At 39.5% G+C, this 23,371-nt stretch overlaps 1 protein-coding gene across 1 annotated transcript in view; it reads right to left on the bottom strand.

The window, feature by feature from the left end:
* Positions 1-23,371, bottom strand: part of NDUFAF2 (NADH:ubiquinone oxidoreductase complex assembly factor 2) — a 178,865-nt gene that overhangs the window by 49,823 nt on the left and 105,671 nt on the right. The window contains exon 3 of the mRNA XM_055422015.2: positions 2,618-2,658. Coding sequence (XP_055277990.1) covers positions 2,618-2,658 — 41 coding nt within the window. The remainder of the gene's footprint in view (positions 1-2,617; positions 2,659-23,371) is intronic.

Here is a 23,371-nt window from a genome sequence, read left to right as displayed (position 1 = left end):
TTATTTTTATTGTAAATGGATTTTTCCTCTCCCTTAATATGATATATGTAGAATCTGGGATTGAAAAGTTTGTAAGTTGTCATGGTAGAATAGTGTTTGGTGATGATATGAACTAAGGTGTGCTTATGGAAGTGGTTGTTCATTGAACTAGGGATACAGGCGAGGACAAAGTCAACGAACTAAATGGCTAAGAACTTGGAAAGACAGTGACAGAAAAAAAAAACACCCAGAAGTCTGGTTCTAATCTCTGCCATCAGTGTGGGAGAGTGCCCTGGACATTAGCAAAGATAAAAATGATAAACAGTTTGAAAGAAATCTACTTAGATTGCAAAGGTACTACACCCTCCTGGGCCCACAAAATGGAAGAATATTTTAGAAACGATAGGGGAAAGGTCCTACTTTCTTTCTATGCGTTGTAGGAAAATGAGCCCACTCCACTTCAAGGAAAGAAGAGACTCACTATCTTTTAGACACAGGTAGATTTTAGTACAGAGAAGGCAATGGCAAGCCACTCCAGTACTCTTGCCTAGAAAATCCCATGGACGGAGGAGCCTGGTAGGCTGCAGTCCATGGGGTTGCTACGAGTCAGACATGACCGAGCGACTTCACTTTCACTTTTCACTTTCCACTTTCACACATTGGAGAAGGAAATGGCAACCCACTCCAGTGTTCTTGCCTGGAAAATCCCAAGGACGGGGGAGCCTGGTGGGTTGCCGTCTATGGGGTCACACAGAGTCGGACACGACTGAAGTGACTTAGCAGCAGCAGCAGCAGATTTTAGTAGAGGTTCTACGGTAGAGAAAGTTCCTAGAACAATATTAAATGCGAACGGTAATTTGCTAATAAAAAAATGGAAATTCCTGAAACACAATGGAAAGGATCAGGAGGGAGAGAAAAGGATGTGTGTGTGTGTATTGGGGGCCCACAGACATGGGGGCTCTTCTGTATAAAGAACACTGCAATTAATAGTATATTTGAAAAGAGGAAACAGAGGCTCCTTTTCAGATATTTGAGAATGTAAGCACCGTGGACGGAATGACTTGGTCTCACTGTTTTAACTGGAGCTTGTCTGAGATGATGGGATTACCTAACATTTACAGGAGTAGTGACTTAGGCCTGATAATTGCAGTTACTTCCATCTAATCACTTTACATGTATCATGAAATCACTTTCATGTTTCCATGAAAGAAGGCTTCCAAAGTTCTGAGGATAGAAGAGGCACCCTTTTCTCTAAGAACAGGAGCTCTTATTACAGCCAACATGAGAAGGGCTCCTTGATCCATCCTTACCACTGGAAACCACAGAAGATACTTCTGCATACTGGATCACATTGATTTTTTTCCCACTTTTATTCCAAGGTTCACTGGATACTAGAAAAAAGAGTCTGAGAAGAGTAGGACAAGGGCAAGATGGAAGCAACATATAAAGCTAAAAGTAGGTTTAATAATATGCTCACTTAGACCTTGGTCAGACAAACACTGATAGGGTCAGTCCAGGAGGTATGGAACAGTAAAGATAGGTATGCTAATTTACAGGTTATCCTAAATTCTTCCTTGGAGTATCCACCTCTTAAAAAGTGTGGCCTGAGTACTGGAACTCATTTATGTTGTCAACAGGGTTTGTGGTAGGGAGGGAAAAGAAGAATCCTCAATAGTAAAAGAAAAGGAATAGGCAGTATATTAATGAATTTGAAAACTTCCCTTCTATGAAATACATTTATCTCTTACAAACATTTTGCTACTGTTTTAAAATAAAAATTATGAAATAATTGTTTTGAAATTATGAAATAACCATTTTTTTTTCTTTTTTAAAAATCTATTTTCAATTAAAGGATAATTGCTTTACAATATTGTTCTGGTTTCTGCCATCGAAATAACCATGTTTTAAAAACACAAATACCACAGCTTTGCTATGTTTTTCATTCTGCATACCACCAAAATTATGCTTCTAAAGCTTTTATTTTGGCCACTCCATATAGCTTCCAGGGTCTTAGTTGACCAATCAGGAACAGAACCCAGGCCCTGGGCAATCCTAACCACTGGACCGCCAGGGAATTTCCTATGTTTCTTAAAGTTTTACATACAAATTCAACTAATAGTTACTGAGTGCTACCTATTACCTGTTAATTGTATATTTTAAAGTTTCTTCAGCTACCTCATGGCATTAAATTTACATAAAAATTATACAATTTTATAGTTTTATATAAAATTAAGGGCAAAATAAACAGCATGATTTGGATAGGACCAAGAGATTTAGTATTTCTCAACTCTTTCACCAAAGCATCCGTATCAGAACAGAGAACTCCCAGAGGCCAGGTAAATGTTCTGATGCAAGCTGCTCTAAATCCAAACATCCTCTAAAGTATTTTTATTTTGTTTTAAATTTTTATTACTTCATTTAAAATTTTATATAAATTTTATGTTATATTCCATGATTTGTACATTTATTTTATTATAAAAATGCTTGAAATTATTTTCTATGGAGTAAAATTAACATTTTGGAGAGGTGGCATCACATATGTTTTAGAGGTTTCACATATCTCTGAGAGTACAAACTCTCAACTGAGAAGCACAGCATTATAGACACATATTTGAATATTTTCCTTGTGTATTCTTACCTCCATAGTAGGCGGAGTCTTTCTTGTTTTTCTGATCCAAGCTAGAAAGAAAAATAATAACTAAATATAAGTTTTCTATAAACTGCACAAACATTTTATTTACTCACGCATGAAACAAATATGCATTAAGCACCTGCTATATATTGTTTTAGGGCTTCCTGGGTGGCGCTAGTGGTAAAGAACCCACCTGCCAATGCAGGGGTCATAAGAGACGTGGCTTCAATTCTCAAATCGGGAAGGTCCCCCGGAGGAGGGCATGGCAACCCACTCCAGCATTCTTGCCTGGAGAACCCCATGGACAGAGAAGCCTGGCAGGCTACAGTCCATAGGGTTGCAGAGTCAGACACGATTGAAGCAACTTAGCACGCACGCATGTTTTAGGCACTGGAGATACAACAGGGAACCAAACGTGTGTTCCCTCCTCTTCTAGAGCATATATACTAGTGAAGGGGCCACAGAAAAGAATCACCAAAACATATGTCAGGTAGTGATCTGTGTCATAAAAGATACTTGAGTGGGGGGAGAGTGTAGAGGGGATAGTTTCATAACTAAAATCATACCTCATAAGCATCTGAATTCAATTTAGTGTATATAATGGCATATAGGCCAAATTATAATTCAGTAATATAATGGCATATACCCCAAATTATAATGCAGAAAACTACAAGGCAACATTAAACTTATCCTGGTAATGTCAACCAATTATTGCTCAACATATAAAAGAATGGATGGAGAAGAGTTTTCATTTTCAGAGACTTCTAATCTGTTCTAGCAAGCAGTCTATCTCCTGTGGTTGGTATAACACACTTTAAGCTCCAACACTTGGGAGATGAGATGCACATCAGAAAGAGTTCATACTTGTTAAGTGCCTACTGGACCCTGGGCACTGCGTTAGATGCTTTATAGCAACAGGAAGGGAGTGGAGGCAGCTGCCTCTGAGGAGGTGTGTCAGAATCACATGAAGACATATAATACAGTGCTTAGGAGAGCTACTAGAGTTTTGCCAAGAGAATGACTGGTCATAGCAAACACCCTCTTCCAATAACACAAGAGAAGACTCTACATATGGAAATCACCAGATGGTCACACCGAAATCAGACTGATTATATTCTTTGCAACCAAAGATAAAGAAGCTTTATACCTACTCAGCAAAAACAAGACCGGGAGCTGACTGTGGCTCAGATAATGAACTCCTTACTGCCAAATTCGGACTTAAGTTGAAGAAAGTAGGGAAAACCACTAGACCATTCAGGTATGACCTAAATCAAATCCCTTATGATTATACAGTGGAAGAGAGAAATAGATTTAAGGGACTAGATCTGATAGAGTGTCTGATGAACTATGGATGGAGGTTTGTGACATTGTACAGGAGACCATCAAGACCATCCCCATGGGAAAGAAATGCAAAAAAGCAAAATGGCTGTCTGAAGAGGACTTACAAATAGCTGTGAAAAGAAGAGAAGGGAAAAGCAAAAGAGAAAAGGAAAGATATTCCCATTTGAATGCAGAGTTCCAAAGAATAGCAAGGAGAGATAAGAAAGCCTTCCTCAGTGATCAATGCAAAGAAATAGAGGAAAACAACAGAATGGGGAAGACTAGAGATCTCTTCAAGAAAATCAGAGATACCAAGGGAACATTTCATGCAAAGACGGGCTCGATAAAGGACAAAAATGGTATGGACCTAACAGAAGCAGAAGATATTAAGAAGACGTGGCAAGAATACACAGAACTGTATAAAAAAAGAGTTTCATGACAAAGATAATCACAATGGTGTTATCACTCACCAGACATCCTGGAATGCGAAGTCAAATGGGCCTTAGAAAGCATCACTACGAACAAAGCTAGTGGAGCTGATGGAATTCCAGTTGAGCTATTTCAAATCCTGAAAGATGATGCTGTGAAAGTGCTGCATTCAATATGCCAGCAAATTTGGAAAACTCAGCAGTGGCCACAGGACTGGAAAAGGTCCGCTTTCATTCCAATCCCAAAGAAAGGGAATGCCAAAGAATGCTCAAACTACTGCACAGTTGCACTCATCTTACACGCTAGTGAAGTCATGCTCAAAATTCTCCAAGCCAGGCTTCAGCAATACGTGAACCGTGAACTTCCAGATGTTCAGCTGGTTTTAGAAAAGGCAGAGGAACCAGAGATCAAATTGCCAACATCCGCTGGATCATGGAAAAAGCAAGAAGAGTTCCAGAAAAACATCTCTTTCTGCTTTATTGACTATGCCAAAGCCTTTGACTGTGTGGATCACAATAAACTGTGGAAAGTTCTGAAAGAGATGGGAATACCAGACCACCTGACCTGCCTCTTGAGAAGCCTGTATGCAGGTCAGGAAGCAACAGTTAGAACTGGACATGGAAAAACACACTGGTTCCAAACAGGAAAAGGAGTACGTCAAGGCTGTATATTGTCACCCTGCTTATTTAACTTATATGCAGAGTACATCATGAAAAACGCTGCACTGGAATCAAGATTGCTGGGAGAAATATCAATAACCTCAGATATGCAGATGGAACTAAAGAGCCTCTTGATGAAAGTGAAAGAGGAGAGTGAAAAGGTTGGCTTAAAGCTCAACATTCAGAAAACTAAGATCATGGCATCTGGTCTCATCACTTCATGGGAAATAGATGGGGAAACAGTGGAAACAGTTTATTTTTTGGGGCTCCAAAATCACTGCAGATGCTGATTGCAGCCATGAAATTAAAAGACATTTACTCCTTGGAAGGAAAGTTATGACCAACCTAGATAGCATATTAAAAAGCAGAGAGATTACTTTGCCAACAAAGGTCCGTCTAGTCAAGGCTATGGTTTTTCCAGTGGTGATGTATGGATGTGAGAGTTGGACTGCGAAGAAAGCTGAGCGCCGAAAAATTGATGCTTTTGAACTGTGGTGCTGGAGAAGACTCTTGAGAGTCCCTTGGACTGAAGGAGATCCAACCAGTCCATTCTAAAAGAGATCAGTCCTGGGTGTTCATTGAAAGGACTGATGCTAAAGCTGAAACTCCAGTACTTTGGCCACCTCATGCGAAGAGTTGACTCACTGGAAAAGACCCTGATGCTGGGAGGGATTGGGGGCAGAAGGAGAAGGGGAAGACAGAGGATGTGATGGCTGGATGGCATCACCGACTTGATGGACACGAGTTTCAGTAGACTTTGGGAGTTAGTGATGGACAAGGAGGCCTGACGTGCTGAGATTCAAGGGGTCGCAAAGAGTCGGACACGACTGAGCGACTGAACTGAACTAGGAGAGCAGAAGCAGAATTTTGGGGTTCAAATCCCCACTTAAGTACTTAGCTGTGTAACCTGAGGCAAATTATTTAATCTTCTAAACATCAGATTCCTCATCTTTAAAAGTATAATAGTAGTGTCTACATTTTAGGGTTATTGTGAAACATATGAAATAATATATATAAATTCTTAGCTCAGAGTCTGGCATACAATAAACATACAAGTCTAAGTTTTTTACTATTTTTCAATATGTATTTTTTTTCATAACAGACTCCAAAAAACAAAGATCAACAAAACTTGCTTGACTTATAGAGGACATATACTGATGTACTGCAAAGAATATGGTCTTTGAAAAGTAGAAACTATTTTACCACTTTAGTTGGTTGAATCTTCATTACAAAATTGTGAAGTATGCTTATTTTATAGAAAAATTAAATAACTTTCCCAAGTTTACACATTAAGTAGTAATGGTGGAATTTGAATCCAGATCTGACCCTGTCTCTGGCCGCAAAAACCATCCATGCTCTACTAAGCAGTTTCTCAAAGTTTATAAGCAACAAGCAAGGAACACTAAACTAGGTAGAGGAATAGGTCACAACACGAACTACATGTCAGAAAATAAGCATTTTTAACCCCATTTTAAAGATTGGGAAACTGAGGTTCAAGAAGATCAAGCAATTTGCCAAAACTCACATATCGGCAGGTAACAGACTGAGAATCAAATGCTGGTTTAACTGGCTCTAAAATCTGAGCTCTGTCCATTCACCAGCCACCTTCTCTTCTGATGGGTTAGCTGCAGTAGCCTGCCTGCTCCAAGTAAGAGCAGCAGGACTCATTCTCATGACAAGCCCAGGAGTGAATGACTGTGAGGGAGGAAAGAGCAACATTCAGTTGTGGGCCTGTGACTGGATATTTCTCCCTGTTCTGTTCGCTCTGGCACTAACCCCATACATGTATTTTCAATACAGTACCCAGTGTTTTGCCTTCTCTATTCCTGTTTCTGAACTTCTATCCCTGTTGTTATCATCCACGTTCTCTTCTTTTTGGCTTTCAGCACATTTAGTTCATTTTTAGCCACAACTTGCACAGATTTTATATTCCTTTTTAGGCTGGAAGTTTGTCAATGGCAGAATGTATCCATGGGAGATTTATTTATCTACCACCTAAATGCTTCGAAAGAGTAAGTACTTAAATACAGTTGTTGAATGAGTACTTCCACTACAAAAATATTCACTGTAATGGGATTTTGACCTGTATTAAAAAATTCAGCTTAGCAACATCAAGATTCTTCTGCACAATCAAGGAAATAAGTAAGCTATGGAATTTTTCAACTGCCTCTTTATGGTCAAAATATTGTCTATATTTATGGACACTTTTCTCCCTAGGAAAGAAGACTGCTCTTAAAACAATTCACTATGAGCTATGTATCTTAAAACTGTTTTAAGCAATATATATTCAGTTCTGATTAAGATTAGAAAGTTAATTCAGAAAAATCAACTGCTGGAGGGGGGCACTGACAAACTATAGATTGCAAGTAAAATTGTAACGTGTGGCTTGCTTTTGTTTTTTATTTTAATGGCTGAAAAAATAACCAACAAAGAACAATATTTCATGACAGATGAAAATTACACAGCATTCAAACTTCAGTGTCTGTAAATAAGGTTTTACTGGAGCACAGTCATACTTATTTACACATCTATTATAACGTGTGCTGCAGTGGCAGAGAAGAGTAAGCTGTAACAAAGACCACGTGGCCTGGAAAGTCTAAAAGATTTAGCATCTGGCCCTTTAAGGGAAAGTTTGTCAACTTCTGTGCAAGGGCTACCATTAAGTATAATCCTTTTAGCAACAATTATATATCTTGATTTAAAAACACTTTCATATATTATCAAAAATAAAAGTCATTATTATTACACTTTTTCACTTTGCTGTACACCTGCATCTAACACAATACTGTAAATCAATGATACTCCAAAAAACATTAAAAAACAAAATGAAAACACGATTACACTTTTTACCTGATTGCTTTGTATTCCAGAGTCTGTGAACACTAGCACTGACATTAGATCACCCAAAACGCTATAATGGCGTAATAACACACTGTCACTACGAAAAAAACAATTTGTCTTACTGATGAGTCTATCAAACAGAATTTTCAATTTTTGTTTTCATAAGGTTGAGAAAAGAAAAAACACTTCCGTAGAATCCAAAAATCCAAAAATGTTGAAAATATTTATTTATTTATTTATGGCTGCACCGGGTCTTCATGGCTGCACGCGGGCTTTCTCTAGTTATTGCAAACAGGGGCTACTCTCTAGTTGTGATGTGCAAGCTTCTCACTGTGCGGGCTTCTCTTGCTGCTGAGCACAGGCCCTAGGTGCCCGGGCTTCGGTAGTTGTGGCTCGCAGGCTCTAGAGTGCTGGCTCAGTAGCTGTGATGCACAGGCTTAGTTGTCTTGTGACATGTGGGAATCTTCCAGGACCAGGGATTAAACCTGTGTCCCAGCATTAGCAAGCGGATTCTTAACCACTGGATCACCTGGGAAGCCTTCAAATAATTTTTTTTTTTTAAATTCCAAGGTAGATGAATAGGCTGAAGGAACTCTGATATGTTTTTCTAAATCCTACTGATTTTGTATAAATTTATAAAATTCATTCATAGATATAATATTAAGTATTAAGGTAATATATTAATACAACCTAGACTATTCATTCTCATCACTCTTCTCTAAGGAAAGATATCTGGGCTTCCTTTAACTTTATTTTAAATGGTTCAAGGAAAAGAGATTTTTATTTAGATAGATACATGCAATTTTTGAAATAAATAATCCTACAATATTTATAATTCTACAATAACCAGATACCTGAAATGTCTTCTTGAGATGATGGTTGATGCCTGTTCAGTGTTATGTAGCCAATAAAGGTTACAGCTGGAAATTTTCAATGTTATCACTCATTTATATAATCATCCCAAGTTTCCCCATCACTACATATAGCAAAGGAAATGTCTTGCCGAAGGCTGGCAAAGGTTATAAGAAGGAAAGAACAGAAAAAAGCACTAATATCAAATCATTACATTTCTTTTTTTTAAACTCAGAACAATCTAGAACTGAACCTCTATTCAATTACAAATTATATAATGATTTTGCCATTCCTAATTATATTTGTATGATGGATTCTGTATCAGTCTTCATTATAATGTAACTATTGTTTGAACAGAATATAGCAAGATAACTGGGCAGTTTATGCCTTAAGATCCTAGCATTCTTTCACCAATGTTCATTTGCATTCTCATCAGTATGCAAGAGGTTTTCACTGAACTTTAATACTCTTATTGGAGTATAACACACTATAATGAGTGTAAAAGTGAACACGCAAGTTGAAGTTCCCATTAACCACTAAAAAAGACTAGAAGATGCAGGCAGGAAAATAGTTTATGAAGCATTCTTTCTTCAGAATTCTGTAAGAACTGAAAATGGCTAATACACTTTTAGAAGTAGTATCAACAGGGGTTGAGGTAAATGAGACATTTATCACTAGATTCAGTAGGTGACCAGAACGAAATTATAGGTTGACACACCATGCTGCTGCTGCTAAGTCGCTTCAGTCGTGTCCAACTCTATGCGACCCCATAGATGGTAGCCCACCAGGCTCCCCTGTCCCTGGGATTCTCAAGGCAAGAACACTGGAGTGGGTTGCCATTGCCTTCTCCAATGCGTGAAAGTGAAAAGTAAAAGTGAAGTCGCTCAGTCATGCCCTACTCTTAGCGACCCCACGGACTGTAGCCCACCAGGCTCCTCCATCCATGGGATTTTCCAGGCAAGAATACTGGAGTGGGGAGCCATTGCCTTCTCCTGATACACCAAAGAACAAATATAAAAAACAAATCTGTATAAACTGTATAAAAAAAAGAAAAAATATTAACTATGAAAATTCTTCAAATAATATAAAATGAGTTATTTTCTAATTATTGACTCTAAAAAGTTTCTTAAGGAAACTTTTTATTATTAGATTTAGCTGGCATAATTAAGTTACAAATTTTGTGATGTTCATGGATATTATTTTTTTTTTCCTTAATCAACTTTCAGTTCAGTTCAGTTCAGTCTCTCAGTCGTGTCCAACTCTTTGCGACCCAATGAATCGCAGCACGCCAGGCCTCCCTGTCCATCACCAACTCCCGGAGTTCAACCAAACTCATGTGAATCGAGTCGGTGATGCCATCCAGCCATGTCATCCTCTGTTGTCCCCTTCTCCTCCTGCCCCTAATCCCTCCCAGCATCAGGGTCTTTTCCAATGCGTCAACTCTTCGCATCAGGTGGCCAAAGTATTGGGAGTTTCAGCCTCAGCATCAGTCCTTTCAATGAACACCCAGGACTGGTCTCCTTTAGGATGGACTAGTTGGATCTCCTTGCAGTCCAAGGGACTCTCAAGAGTCTTCTCCAACACCACAGTTCAAAAGCATCAATTCTTTGGCACTCAGCTTTCTTCACAGTCCAACTCTCACATCCATACATGACCACGGGAAAAACCATAGCCTTGACTAGGTGGACCTTTGTTGGCAAAGTAATATCTCTGCTTTTTAATATGATATCTAGGTTGGTCATAACTTTCCTTCCAAGGAGTAAGCGTCTTTTAATTTCATGGGTGCAATCCCCATCTGCAGTGATTCTGGAGCCTCCCAAAATAAAGTCAGCCACTGTTTCCAGCGTTTCCCCATCTATTTCCCATGAAGTGATGGGCCAAATGCCATGATCTTAGTTTTCTGAATTGAGGTATAATTTACATACAATACAGTAAAACCATTTTAAGTGTGTAATTCCATGAGTTCTGACATGTATACAACCGTGTGACTAGCACCACAATCAGTGTATAGAGTATTTCCATTACCCTAAAAGTTCCCAAGTGTCTGACTATATGCAAACACCCACCTTAACTCACCCATAGCCCCCAACAAGTGGTGCTTTCTGTCGCTGTTGATTACTTTTGCTTATCTACAATTTAATATAAGCGGAATCTTATACGCTCTTTTGTACTCAACATAATGTTCCTTTGTCACTGTATACAGAAAACAGACTCTGAAGGTAGCCTGACAACCCTCACCACTTGGTGATCGTGTATCTGTATGATCTCTTCCCTTTGAGTGAGCTCAGAACCTGTGACTTATTTCTAACTATGAAAATATGGCAAAGGTTATGGCTGCACATGATTGTATGATGATGTTACATAAAATACAGCAATCTTTTTTTGTTGAAGTCTCTCTTTCTCTCGCCGGCTGTAAGGAAAAAAAGGTCATGTTGGGGAATAGCATGTGGCAAGTAACTGCTGGTGACCTCTAGGAGGTTATCGTGGTCACTGGCCAACATTAAGCAAAAAACTATTTCTCACAACCCTACAACCATGAGAAACTGGATGCTGCCAACAACTACAAATGTGCAAAAGTGGGTCCTTCCACACTCAAGCATCCAGATGAGAATGTGAGACAGGCTGGGACCTGTGACCCTTTGTTGCAGTGCCTGCCCTTGGACAAATGTCTCCTCCAGTAACAAAATACAAAGAAACTATGAGGGGCTAAAAATAACCATGTGCATGCACAGTTGGGGAAAATTATGAACAACACGACATAAAAAAGACCAGAAGAAAGAATGGGAGCTATTGTTTAATAGGTATAGAATTTCTGTTTTAGAAGATGAAAAGAGTTATGGAAATGGATGGTGGTGACAGCTCTACAACAAAGTGAATGTATTTAGTACAACTCAATTATACACTTAAAAATGATTAAGGTAGTTAGCTTTATGCTATACATATTTTAACACAATTAAAAAAGTGTTGAAAAAACTGACTATCCATATCCATGTCCAAACTGACTGATATCTACACCAGGCACAAAATATAATTCAAAATGAATCACAGTTATAAATGTAAAACCACAAACTCTAAAACTTCTAGAAGAAATCACCAAAGAAAATATTTGTGAGCTTGGGTTAGGCAAAAATTTCCTATGTACAACACCAAAAGCATGATGAGGCATAAAAGAAAAAATGATAAATCTGATTTAATCAAAATCAATAATGTGTCCTCTTCAAGCAGCACAGGGAAGAGAATGAAAACGCAAACTCGGAAAAAATACTTGCAAATCACATGTGTGGTAAAGACTTGCATAGAGGAACGTATGAGAAATTCTTAAAAGGAAACAAATAGGGGAAAAAAGCCAACCAAATAAAAAATAGCTGGGCAAAAAGAAGAAGATATACAGATGGCACAGCGGCTCCACTTAACAATTGCTATCAAGTGTAAATGACCCCAATGTCTTTCAGCTGGTGAAGAGATTAAACAAACTGGTATATCAACATGATATAATTCTACTCAGCAATAAAAAGGAATAAACTACTGATTCATGCAAGAACAAATGAATCTCAAATGCATTAAGCTCACTGAAAGAAAGCTGTCTTCTGCTTCTACTCAAGATGGAGCAACAGGGACAAATGATATGAAACAGCAGTTTTCAAGACAGAGGACATCGAGTAATAAACGCAGTGGTCCCTGGGGATGTAAAATAAAAAAGAGTTACCCTTACAATTGCCTCAGCTCAATGCTCTGACAGTTTCTAGGCTGTGGCAACAGGGAAGGGATCCAGCCAAACCTGCCATACTACCTAAATTCTGGAGATGAGGCTGGGAGTCCAGGGAGAGAAGGGAGGCTAAAGTTCACAGGATAGGCTACCAGACAGGAAACTGCTACAGAGACCACACTCTGGATGGAGATGAGCAGAAGACCAAGTATTCAGCAGAGCACTGATCAGTTCAGGTAAGTGCGGAACTCTGGACGTCAGGAGGAGAACCACTTGACAGGATCAGAAAGAGCAGAACTCAGAACTCAGGGTCTGCACAGGGTCAAGAGCAACGTCAATGCCCACCACCCAGAGTGGAAACCTCAGCATCGACGGGGCAGAGCACAGTGCTGAGAAGTGATCTGTATCAACAGTGCAGAATTATTACTGTAGATGAAACTGTGCTCTAGTTCCATCTAACAAATCTTAAAAGTCAGCCCTGAAAGGATCAACCTGTTTCTCAGTAATGTTACTGTCTCAGAACAAAGCTCAAATATACATATATATATATATACATATGAACACAGAAATATCCACTATCCAATTAGGCAAAAATTTTAAATGTCTGACATCCAATCAGATATTGCCGAGCAAACAAAGAAGCAGAAAAACACTTCCCATACTGAGAAGAAAAAAAAATTAACTTACCCAAACCAACTGAAAACAGATACAGATGGTAGAATTAGAAGACAAGAACATTAAAACAGTTACAACCGCACCCCATATGTTCAAAAAGCTAAGGAAAAGTTTGAACGTGTTAAGCAGAGACCTGGAAGATATAAAACAGACCCATATCAAACTGGTAGAGATGAAAACTACAATGCCAACATGAAAAATACTCTGGATGGATTAATAGTTATTTGACATTGTGAAGGAAAAGATCAGTGAACTTGAAGATACAGCAAGAGAAACTATACAAACTGAAACTCAAAGAGAAAAAAGTTTCTACAAGTAAATGGAACATCTGTGAGCTGTAACACACCTTCAAGCAGCTTAACGCTGTGAATGGAGAACCTGAAAGAGGACAAAGCAGGACACAGGAAAAAATGTTTGAAGAAACGGTGGCCAAAATTTTTCTAAATTTGATGGAAACCAAATCAGCAGGTCTAAGAAGCTCAAGAAATATCAAACACAAGAGATTATATCATGGTACATCATAATCAAATTCTCAAAACCAGTTAAAAAAAGAAAAACTTTAAATCAGCCACAGGAAAAAATAGATATCACATACACACGGATAAAGATAAGCATGACAACAGATTTCTCAACAGAAACTTCCAAGTAAGGTAGAATATGTTAAAACTACAGAAAGCAAAGCAGCTATCAACTTAGAATGTTACATGCAGAGAAATAGCTTTAAAACATCTTTAAAAATATATCTCAGACATGCAAAAGTTGAAAGAGTTCAACGCCAGTAGACTCATATTTAAAGAAATGTTAAAGGAAGTCTTATAGACTAAAAGAAAATAATTCCAGATGGAAATCTGGATCTCCAAACAGGACTGAAGAACATTAGAAATGCTAACAATATGGATAAATGTTATATTTCTCTTATTAATTAAACATCTCTAAATGCTAGCTCACTGTTTCAATAAAAATAATGATGTAGACTGTAGATTATAACATATGTAGAACTAAAATACATGACAGTAACAGAAACGTTATAAAAAATGGTAGTTTACTTCTATAAGGTTCTGGTACTCTATATGAAATAGAATAACTACATAAAGACTCTGATACGCTGAAGATGGTAGTCTACAAAACCTGAAGCAGCCACTAAAATAAGAAATCAAAGAAATATAGCTGATAATCCACAAAGGGAAATACAACTGAATCATAAACAAGCCTCAGAACTAGAAGCGGGGAAAGATCAAGATGGTGGAACCAAGTACTGTGGAGCTCACCTCCTCCAACAAATACATCAAACACATCTGCACGTGGAACAATTCTCCTAGAATACTTACTGAACAGGGTCAGAAGATCTCACACATCCACAGATGCAAGAATGATCACCATGTAACTGGGAAGGATGAGAGGGGGGAAAAAAAAGGAAATAGGGACAGGACCTGAGCCCCTGGGAGGGAGCTGTGAAAGAAAAAAGGTTCCTTTACCCTGGGAACTGCCTTCAACAGCTGGGAGATCAGCCAGGACAGACAGGGCCCTCCGGAGGCTGAGAGAAAAGTGCAGCCGCTGGCTCGTGGCAGGCAGAACCAAGAAGGACCAGCGCAGATGGTCCTGACCACCTCACTGCACTACCCAGCCCAAGATGCGAGTCTTGTGCTGGTGTGCACGGTGGCTGGGTGCTGAAACTCGACGTCAGTGGACTGCCCTGGGGAAAGGACTGGGGCTGGCTGCCCAGAGACAGTCTGCAGCGCGGCCCAGGCCTCAAACAGGGGTGTGCAAAGGCAGGAGGCTGGCCGGCTCTCGGAGCTCCACCACAGCAGCCTCACCGGCATTCTCGGGTACTCACAGCAGGTGGAGCTCCGCCTCCAAGAGGTCTGGCAGTGTGCAAGTGCCTGTGGGCAGCCCACATATGGAGGTGGGGTTGAAATGTGAGCCACGTCCTGGTGTTTTTGGAGGATTTAGGTGCTGGCGCCTCTGTAAGCTCAGCACCCTCAGGACATCTGAGACAATTACTGGTACTCCTGGGGGTGTGCAGGTCTGGCACTAGCAGCTGCAGGCTCTGCAAGTGTGCACACGTGCAAGTGCAGCTGGGTACTGGGCTGACCCTGCAACTCCCATGATGGGGCCATGTGTGAGAATACACGCCACTATGGCAGGTCCTAGTACCTAACCTCAGCAGATCTGTGCCATCAGAGCTGTGCTGGTGGCTGTGTGAGCACAGAGCCTGAGGGACTTCTGGGCCGACTGCCTGCATTCCAGTGGATGAGGAGGGGTCCAGGTCAGTGCCCACAAGAGTGCACTTTGTAAACGCACACATCAGGTGACTGGCAACACCACAGAGTGCATGTCTCGGAATTCTCAGTAGCTCCTCTCCCAGTGGAAGTACTCTAGCCCCACCTACCTCACACCGCAACTCAGAAACGGACCTGGGGGCTTCTACTCCAACAAGTGGGGAGCAGAATCCACCCCAGACAGGGCTGTGAGAAGCACAGAACAAAGCAGAGGCCCCACTCAACATCCAGTTGCAGGCTCTGGTCCCCGCAATACCGATGACATCCCCTATCAAGGGATAATGGCCAACACACACTGAGGAAAACTGCAGCAGGCATCTGTTCTAAAAACATCCCTGACACTGAAAAATCTTAGACTCACACATTCTGAATACTGAAAGTCTGAGAACAAGGTGGTGGCAAGGTTGGTTTCTTCACAGGCTTTTCTCCTCGGCTTATAGATTGCAGTCTTCTCCCTGTGTCTTCACAAGGTCCCCCCTCTGTTCACACCTCTGTCCTAATGGACTTTTCTTATAAGGACATTAGTCATATTGGATTAAGACTTGTCCTGAGGACCTCATTTTAACTTAATTATCTCTTTAAAGACTGTCTTTAAATATAGCCTGAGGTGTGCTCAGTCACTGACCCCATGACTTTTTAGCCCATCAGGCTCCTCTCTCCCAGGCAAGAATACTGGAGTGGGTTGCCACTTTGTACTCAAGGGTATCTTCTCGACCCAGGGATCAAACCCACTTCTCTTGCGTGTCTCCTGGATTGGCAGGTGAATTCTTTACCACTGGAGAATCCCAGGGACGGGGGAGCCTGGTGGACTTCCGTCTATGGGGTCACACAGAGTCGGACACGACTGAAGTGACTTAGCAGCAGCAGCAGCAGCAGTGCCACCTGAGAAGCCCCTAGTCTGAGGTACTGGGGGTTAAGACTTCAATACAGAATCTGGGGGTACCCACTGTAGCTATAACAACTAGGAATGAAAGAGGTTAACACCACACAGCTTCTGAAGCTATTAAAAGAAAAATAAGATAATACTATGGTCCGTTTTATGCAAAAAAAAATTTGGAAACTTAAGATGAAATGGCAGATTCTTTAGAAAATACAACCCAGCAAAGATTATTCAAGAAGAAACAGATAACCTGAATATCCTGTCTAGTAAAGAAATTATGCCAAACTGCTTCAGTCATATCCAACTCTTTGCAACCCCATGGACTATACAGTCCATGGGATTCTCCAGGCCAGAACACTGGAGTGGGTAGCCTTTCCCTTCTCCAGGGGATCTTCCCAACCCAGGGATAAAACCCAGGTCTCCCACCTTTCAGGCAGAATTTTTACCAGTAAAGCTACCAGGGAAGCCCTAAAGAAGTAGTATGACTCGACACAAACTCTTACAGACTTGTGAAGAAGGAATACATCCAAATGCATTTCACAAGATCAGCATTACCCTGATACCAAAATCACAGAAAGACAAGAAAAAAAGAATTATTAACTAGTATCCCTCAAGAACACAGATATAAAAATTCTAAAGAAAATTTTAGATAACTCAAAAATACATTTAAAAAAGTAAGACATAAGGAATAAGACAAGACCGTTCATTCTTTTCTCTACTAGACAGTTTATTGGAAGTTCTAGCCAATGCAAATCAGTGAGAATAAAACAAATTAAAGATATCCAAGTTGGAAAGAATTTAAAAAAATGTTTTATTCACAAACAACATGATCTTCTACGCAGAAAGTCTAATGGAATTATTTTAAAAAGGCTACTATAATAATAACTGAATTTAGCAAAGTAATGGATACAAAATCAACATACAAAAGTCTACTGAATATTTATTTGATAATGAGAAATTAAACTTGAAAAACATTATCATTATGATAGTATCAAAAATATGAAGTGGTTAGGAAAAAAATCTGACAAAAAATGTGCAATATAGATACAATGAAAGCTACAAACTGATGAGAGAAATTAAAGAATGCCTAAATTAAATGAAAAGATATACAATGTTCAGGGGTCAAGAGATCCTTATTGTTAAGATATTAGTTCTCTGCAAAGAGATCTATAGATTCAACACAATCCCAACCAAAAACCCAGGAGGTATTTTTATAGAAATTAACAAAGTGATTCTGAAATCCATATGTAAATATAAAGGATCTCAAATAGCCAAAACAACTTCAGAAAAGAAGGACTAACAGTACCTGATATCAAGACTTAGAAAGCTAAAGTTATCAGGGAACTAAGGCCCTAGGTCAAATAGCTAGGAAGAACCTGAAGCCAGGCAATGGCCATTTGAGTGAGCTTGAAAATAGATATTCCACAGCCTGATAAAACCATGTGAATGAGTTCAAAACAGATGGGCCCTGAGAGAAGTACTGAGATGACTGCAGACCAGGCCAACACCTGGTCTGCAGGCTTGGTAGAGACCCTGAGACAGAAGATCCACTTAAGCCATGCCTAGATTCCTGACTCATGGAAATTGTGAGATATTAAAAGTTCATTATTTTAGGCCTCTAATTTTGGGGTAATTTGTTAAGCAGCAATAGATAATTAATACATGCAGCCATCTTATCATCTAATAAAGGAGATCACCATCAACTCTCAATAATTCCCAGCCAAGCAATTTGGTTTTACAGTAGGTCCAGAAACTTTGAATTGGGACATCAGTTGATTAGAGATAATTCTAGATTCACATAATCACAGAACATCAGACATAGGTGGGGCCTTAAACGATACTGAACCCAGCCTTTTAATTTGACAGATCAAAAACAGAGGTAAATCAATCTGTCCAAAATGACCAACATAATAAATGGACATTGGAGGACCTGAGCATAACCCAGGTCTTCTGATGCTGGGACATGCCCTTACATTAGTTTTTGAAGTTTATTTTGAAAATTATTGGTGGGTAGTCCTTTAAGGCCCCATCTATGTCTGATGTTCCTGTGGTTTGAGAAAAGCACGTTAAACAATTATTATTTATTAATAATAAAGCAATGAAAGTACTTTTATACTGAGATATTCATTATTGAGATATTAAAGCTCAACATTCAGAAAACTAAGATCATGGCATCCAGTCCCATCACTTCATGGCAAATAGATGGGGAAACAGTGGAAACAGTGGTTGACTTTATTTTTCTGGGCTCCAAAATCACTTCAGATGGTGATTGCAGCCATGAAATTAAAAGATGCTTACTCCTTGGAAGGAAAGTTATGACCAACCTAGACAGCATATTAAAAAGCAGAGATATTACTGAGGGCAGGAGGAAAAGGGGACGACAGAGGATGAGATGGCTGGATGGCATCACCGACTCAATGGACATGGGTTTGGGTGGACTCTGGGAGTTGGTGATGGACAGGGAGGCCTGGCGTGCTGCAGTTCATGGGGTCGCAAAGAGTTATACACAACTGAGCGACTGAACTGAACTGATTCATTATTGTGTTAAGGATAGACAGGTATGGATGAATACATCTGAAAACTAATTTTTACCTGACTTTATTTAGAAATTTATTTTTACATTTTAATGAGTATGTGTGGTTAAGTAAAGTTTAACATTCCATTAAAAATAAATACTAAATTCGCCTCCAATAAAAAATAAATTAATAAATAAATAAATACTGGACCAGAACCTTTCTGTCTCTTCCTATTATACTCTACTTTGCATGTATTTTTAGGGTTCTTATTAACAATGTTTATTATTATCAACAAAAGACTAGTTTAAACTTACCAAAAACAACAAAACAGGAAAAAGGAAGATCAACTGTGACCTGAATCAGAAAGATAAAGCTTTTGAGATGCTCTGTATAAGAACTACGTATCACAACATGGATGAAACTTAAAGGTTCCCTGAAACTTTATAAGAAAGTTCAGTAGCTGGTACTATACTACCTCCCACATCTGAACCTTGAGTGTCCTTTATATCTGGTACCAGCTGCTTTAGTGTGCCATTTCATGTTTTTCTTTTTAAAATGGACTATTTGCAGCATGTCAGCTAAGTCCCCAAAATGTTTATTCCTCGTGTAGTTTCAATTTAAAATACATTCATTCATCAAATATTGATTGAGCTTGCACTTATTTTATGTAAAGTGTTGAACTCGGCCCTAAGAATACAATGATGAACAAGGTAACGACTCTTATTCTAAAGAATCTTCAAGTCCAGGGAGAAGAGGTAGATATCCTACAGTGAATACTCTAAGACAGTATTCCGCAGTGTGTTTTGTTATGTTTGGGGGGAGGCATAAAGTGAGATGGAAAAACATGAAAGGAATATCCCACTTAGCACTAGGGGGTGAGGGGTGGGGTCGGAAAGACTTCCAAAGAAATTCATGTCTACTCCAATACTTGAAGGATAGGTAGAAATAGGCCTTGTCATTATGAGGTGGGTAATACAAGATAATATTAAGAGTAAAGACTCTGGAGACAGACAAAAGTAAGGGTGAAAGTTGTTCAGTCGTGTCCAATCTTCCCGACTCAGGGATTGAACCTGGGTCTCCCGCATTGTGGGCAGATTCTTTACTATCTGAGCCATCAGGGAGACAGATAATCTGGGTTCAAATCATGGCTATAGCTGCTCTTTGTATTTAGGGAGCTATTTAATCTCTCTGTGCTTCATTTGGAGGAATCAAAAAGGAATTTACACAAGTTACCACCACATCTACTGACCTACCTCCATCTATGATAGTATACTCTAGTTTTCTGCTATTCCTCCTGATGAACTTTTCATGCTCTTGTCAAAGGCCAATTCTTCCACAAGTGTATTAGATTCTGTCCCATGTTGCTTTCTCAAGGTCTTTCTCCTGCGTCATTAATGCTTCCTTTTCAACTGGAACTTTCTTATCACTATTAAAAATTTGGTTACTTCTATTGTCTTTAAAAACACAATCGAATTCCTCTCAATTCAACTTCCCCACCCAGGTATACCCTCAATGTTCTCCTTTGCTTTTTACAGATAAATTCTCATAAGCATTACTTATACTTATTCTCTTGAAATTCTCTCTTGCTATTCTTTTTTCTAAAGGCTTTTCTTCCTAACACTCTACAGAACTATTTTTGTCAGGATCGGTGACCTGTCCTTAAAGCCAAGAATTAATTCTTGGTCCTCATTTGACATGGTTGATCACCTGTTTCTTCTTGAAACTTTACCTTATTTCCTCCTACTTTTCTGGCTGCTCCTTTTTTTCTTTGTTGTCTCGAATCTTTAGAAAAACCTAGGGCTCAGTCTTTGAACTTCTCGCTTTCTTTCTTTATAATTCTTTTTTTCAATTGGAGTATGGTTGGTTTTGGACCTCTCTGGTGGCTCAATGGTAAAGAATTCATGAGACACAGGTTTGATCCCTGAGTCAGGAAGATCTCCGGAGAAGGAAATGGCAACCCACTCCAGTATTCTTGTCTTTCTTGTCTGGGAAATCCCATGGACAGGGGAACCTGGTGGGCTACAGTCCACGGGGTCGCAAAAGAGTAGGCCGAGACTTAGTGACCAAACAACAACAATAGTTGATTTACAAGGTTATGTCAGTTTCAGGTGAAAAATGAACTTCAGGTGTTCAATTATACATACACATGTATCGATTCTTTTTAGATTATTTTCCCATATATTAATAGGTTATTACAGAATATTGACTAGAGTTCCCTTTGCTATACACTGGTCCTTAGTTATCTATTTTGTATACATAGTAGTGTGTATATGGGCTTTCCAGGTGTTGCTAGTGGTAAAGAATCTGCCTGCCAATGCAGGAAATGCAAGAGATGCAGGTTCAATCCCTGGATAAGGAAGAACGCCTGGGGGAGGGCATGGCAACCCACTCCAGTATTCTTGCCTGGGACACCCCATGGACAGAGAAGCCCAGTGGGCTACAGACCATGGGGGTGCAAAGAGTCAGACATGACTGACAGCGCATGCACACAGACACACAGTGTGTATATGTTAATCCCAAGCTCCTACTTTATCCCTTCCACCTCCCCTTTGGCCTTCCGTAACCATAAATTTGTTTTCTACATTTGTGACACTATTTCTGTTTTGTAAATAAGTCTATCTGTACTATGTTTTTAAGATTCCAAATATAAGCAATATTATACGATGTTTGTCTTTGACTCACTTAGTATGATAATTTCTAGGCCCGTTCATCTTGCTGCAAATGGCATATTTTGCTCTTTTTCATGGTTGAGTAGTATTCCACTGTACCACACCCTCTTTTTTTTAACCACATCTTCTTTATCCATACATCTGTTGACGGACACTTAGGTTGCTTCTATGTCTTTAGGGTATTTTTATGTTTTTCTCCAGGTATGTGCCCAGCAGTGGGATTGCTGGGTCATACTGTATGAACTTCTCACTTTCTCTCTACATATACCCTCTCTCCTATCTCATCCTGTCTCCTGGCTTTTCAATACCATTTATTTGCTGTCAACTCTCACGTTTTATTGCCAGTCCAAACTTTTCCACTAAGTTCTCGCCTCACATACAACTTACTATCTCTACCTGGATACCGAACAGCTATCTCAAGGTTAATTTTCAAAACTGGTCGGGTTTCTTCTCGCAGATTTGCTCCTCCAGTCTTGTCCCACTCAGTCAAGAGCGACTGCACTTTCCCAGGTGAGGCCCAAAAGTTTAAGTCGGCCCTGACTGTTTTTCTCCCACTTTCCACATCCAATGTATCGGCAAATCTCATTGGTTTTACTTTTATAAGAGATCCAGACTGCAACTACTTCTTTCCACTCACACTGTTACTCTGGTCCATGCCACAATTCACTCTTGCCTGAATTATTTCAAGAGCATCCTGTCTCCAAGGTTTGTTTATGCGCTGCCCTCCTCCCCAGCCAGTCTCTCTGCAGTGCAGCCTCCAGACTGATCCTGTTAAACGTAATTCAGAGCATACAAGTACTCTTTTCAAACCTTCCACTGCCTTCCAATCTCAGAGTAAAAGCCAGAGTCCTTACAAAAGGACTGCAAGGTTGGGCATCCTACTGCTCTTCTAACCTCACCTGCTACCAGCCACACTGGTTTCCATGCTGTTCCTTAAAACCCAGAGCATGCTCCTGCCTCAGGGCTTCAGCCCTGGTTCTCTAGGAATGCTCCTCTGCTACTTATCAGCACGACCAGCTTCTTCCCCTGCCTTTATTCAAAAGCCATGTTCTCAACAAGGCCATTTTAAAAAATTACTTAAAACTGCAAAACCCTCCCCGATACTCCCTACTCCCTTTATCAGATTTATTTTCTGGGGCCAATAACATACCATATAGTTATTTATCTGATTTATTGTTTCCCACTCCAGAATATAAACTTCATGAATTCAGAGGTCCTCAATAGATGTTTAGTATACAAATAGATGAAAAGGTTGAACCATTTGATACATACTGTGGCAGAAATGCAGCTTGTGGGAACCTGTACCCTACTACTAATAATTGAATATAATATTCATTTGGACCTGAAAATACTTTAGATTCATTTGGGGTTGACATTATTTAAGTTTTTTCTCTTTCCTTTCCTGTATACAGTGTTTTGTGTACATATTTATATTTCACTTTATTTTTTCATGGCATGGAGTTCTTTTTTTAAAAATTTTTTTATTGAAGGATAATTGCTTTACAGAATTTTGTTGTCTTCTGTCAAACCTCAACATCAATCAGCCATAGGTATATATATATCCCCTCCCTTTTGAACCTCCCTCTCATCTCCCTCCCCGACCCACCCCTTTAGGTTGATACAGAGCCCCTGTTTGAGTTTCCTGAGCCATACAGCAAATTCCCATTGGCTACCTATTTTACATATGGTAATGTAAGTGTCCATGTTACTCTTTCCATACATCTCACCCTCTCCTCCCGTCTCCCCATGTCCATAAGTCTATTCTCTATGTCTGTTTCTCCACTGCCGCCCTGTAAATAAATTCTGCAGAACCATTTCTCTAGATTCTGTATATGTGCATTAGAATACGATATTTATCTTTCTCTTTCTGACTCACTTCACTCATGGAGTTCTTATTTTTTACATTTAATTGATATGCAACACTATAAAAATAA

Source organism: Moschus berezovskii, chromosome 18 (genome assembly GCF_049115385.1).
Source record: "Moschus berezovskii isolate FMDL1 chromosome 18, NW_MosBer_1.0, whole genome shotgun sequence".
NCBI classification, from domain to species: domain Eukaryota; kingdom Metazoa; phylum Chordata; class Mammalia; order Artiodactyla; family Moschidae; genus Moschus; species Moschus berezovskii.
The sequence above is the reverse complement of the archived record's forward strand: the minus strand, read 5'-3'. Positions and strand labels throughout refer to the sequence as shown.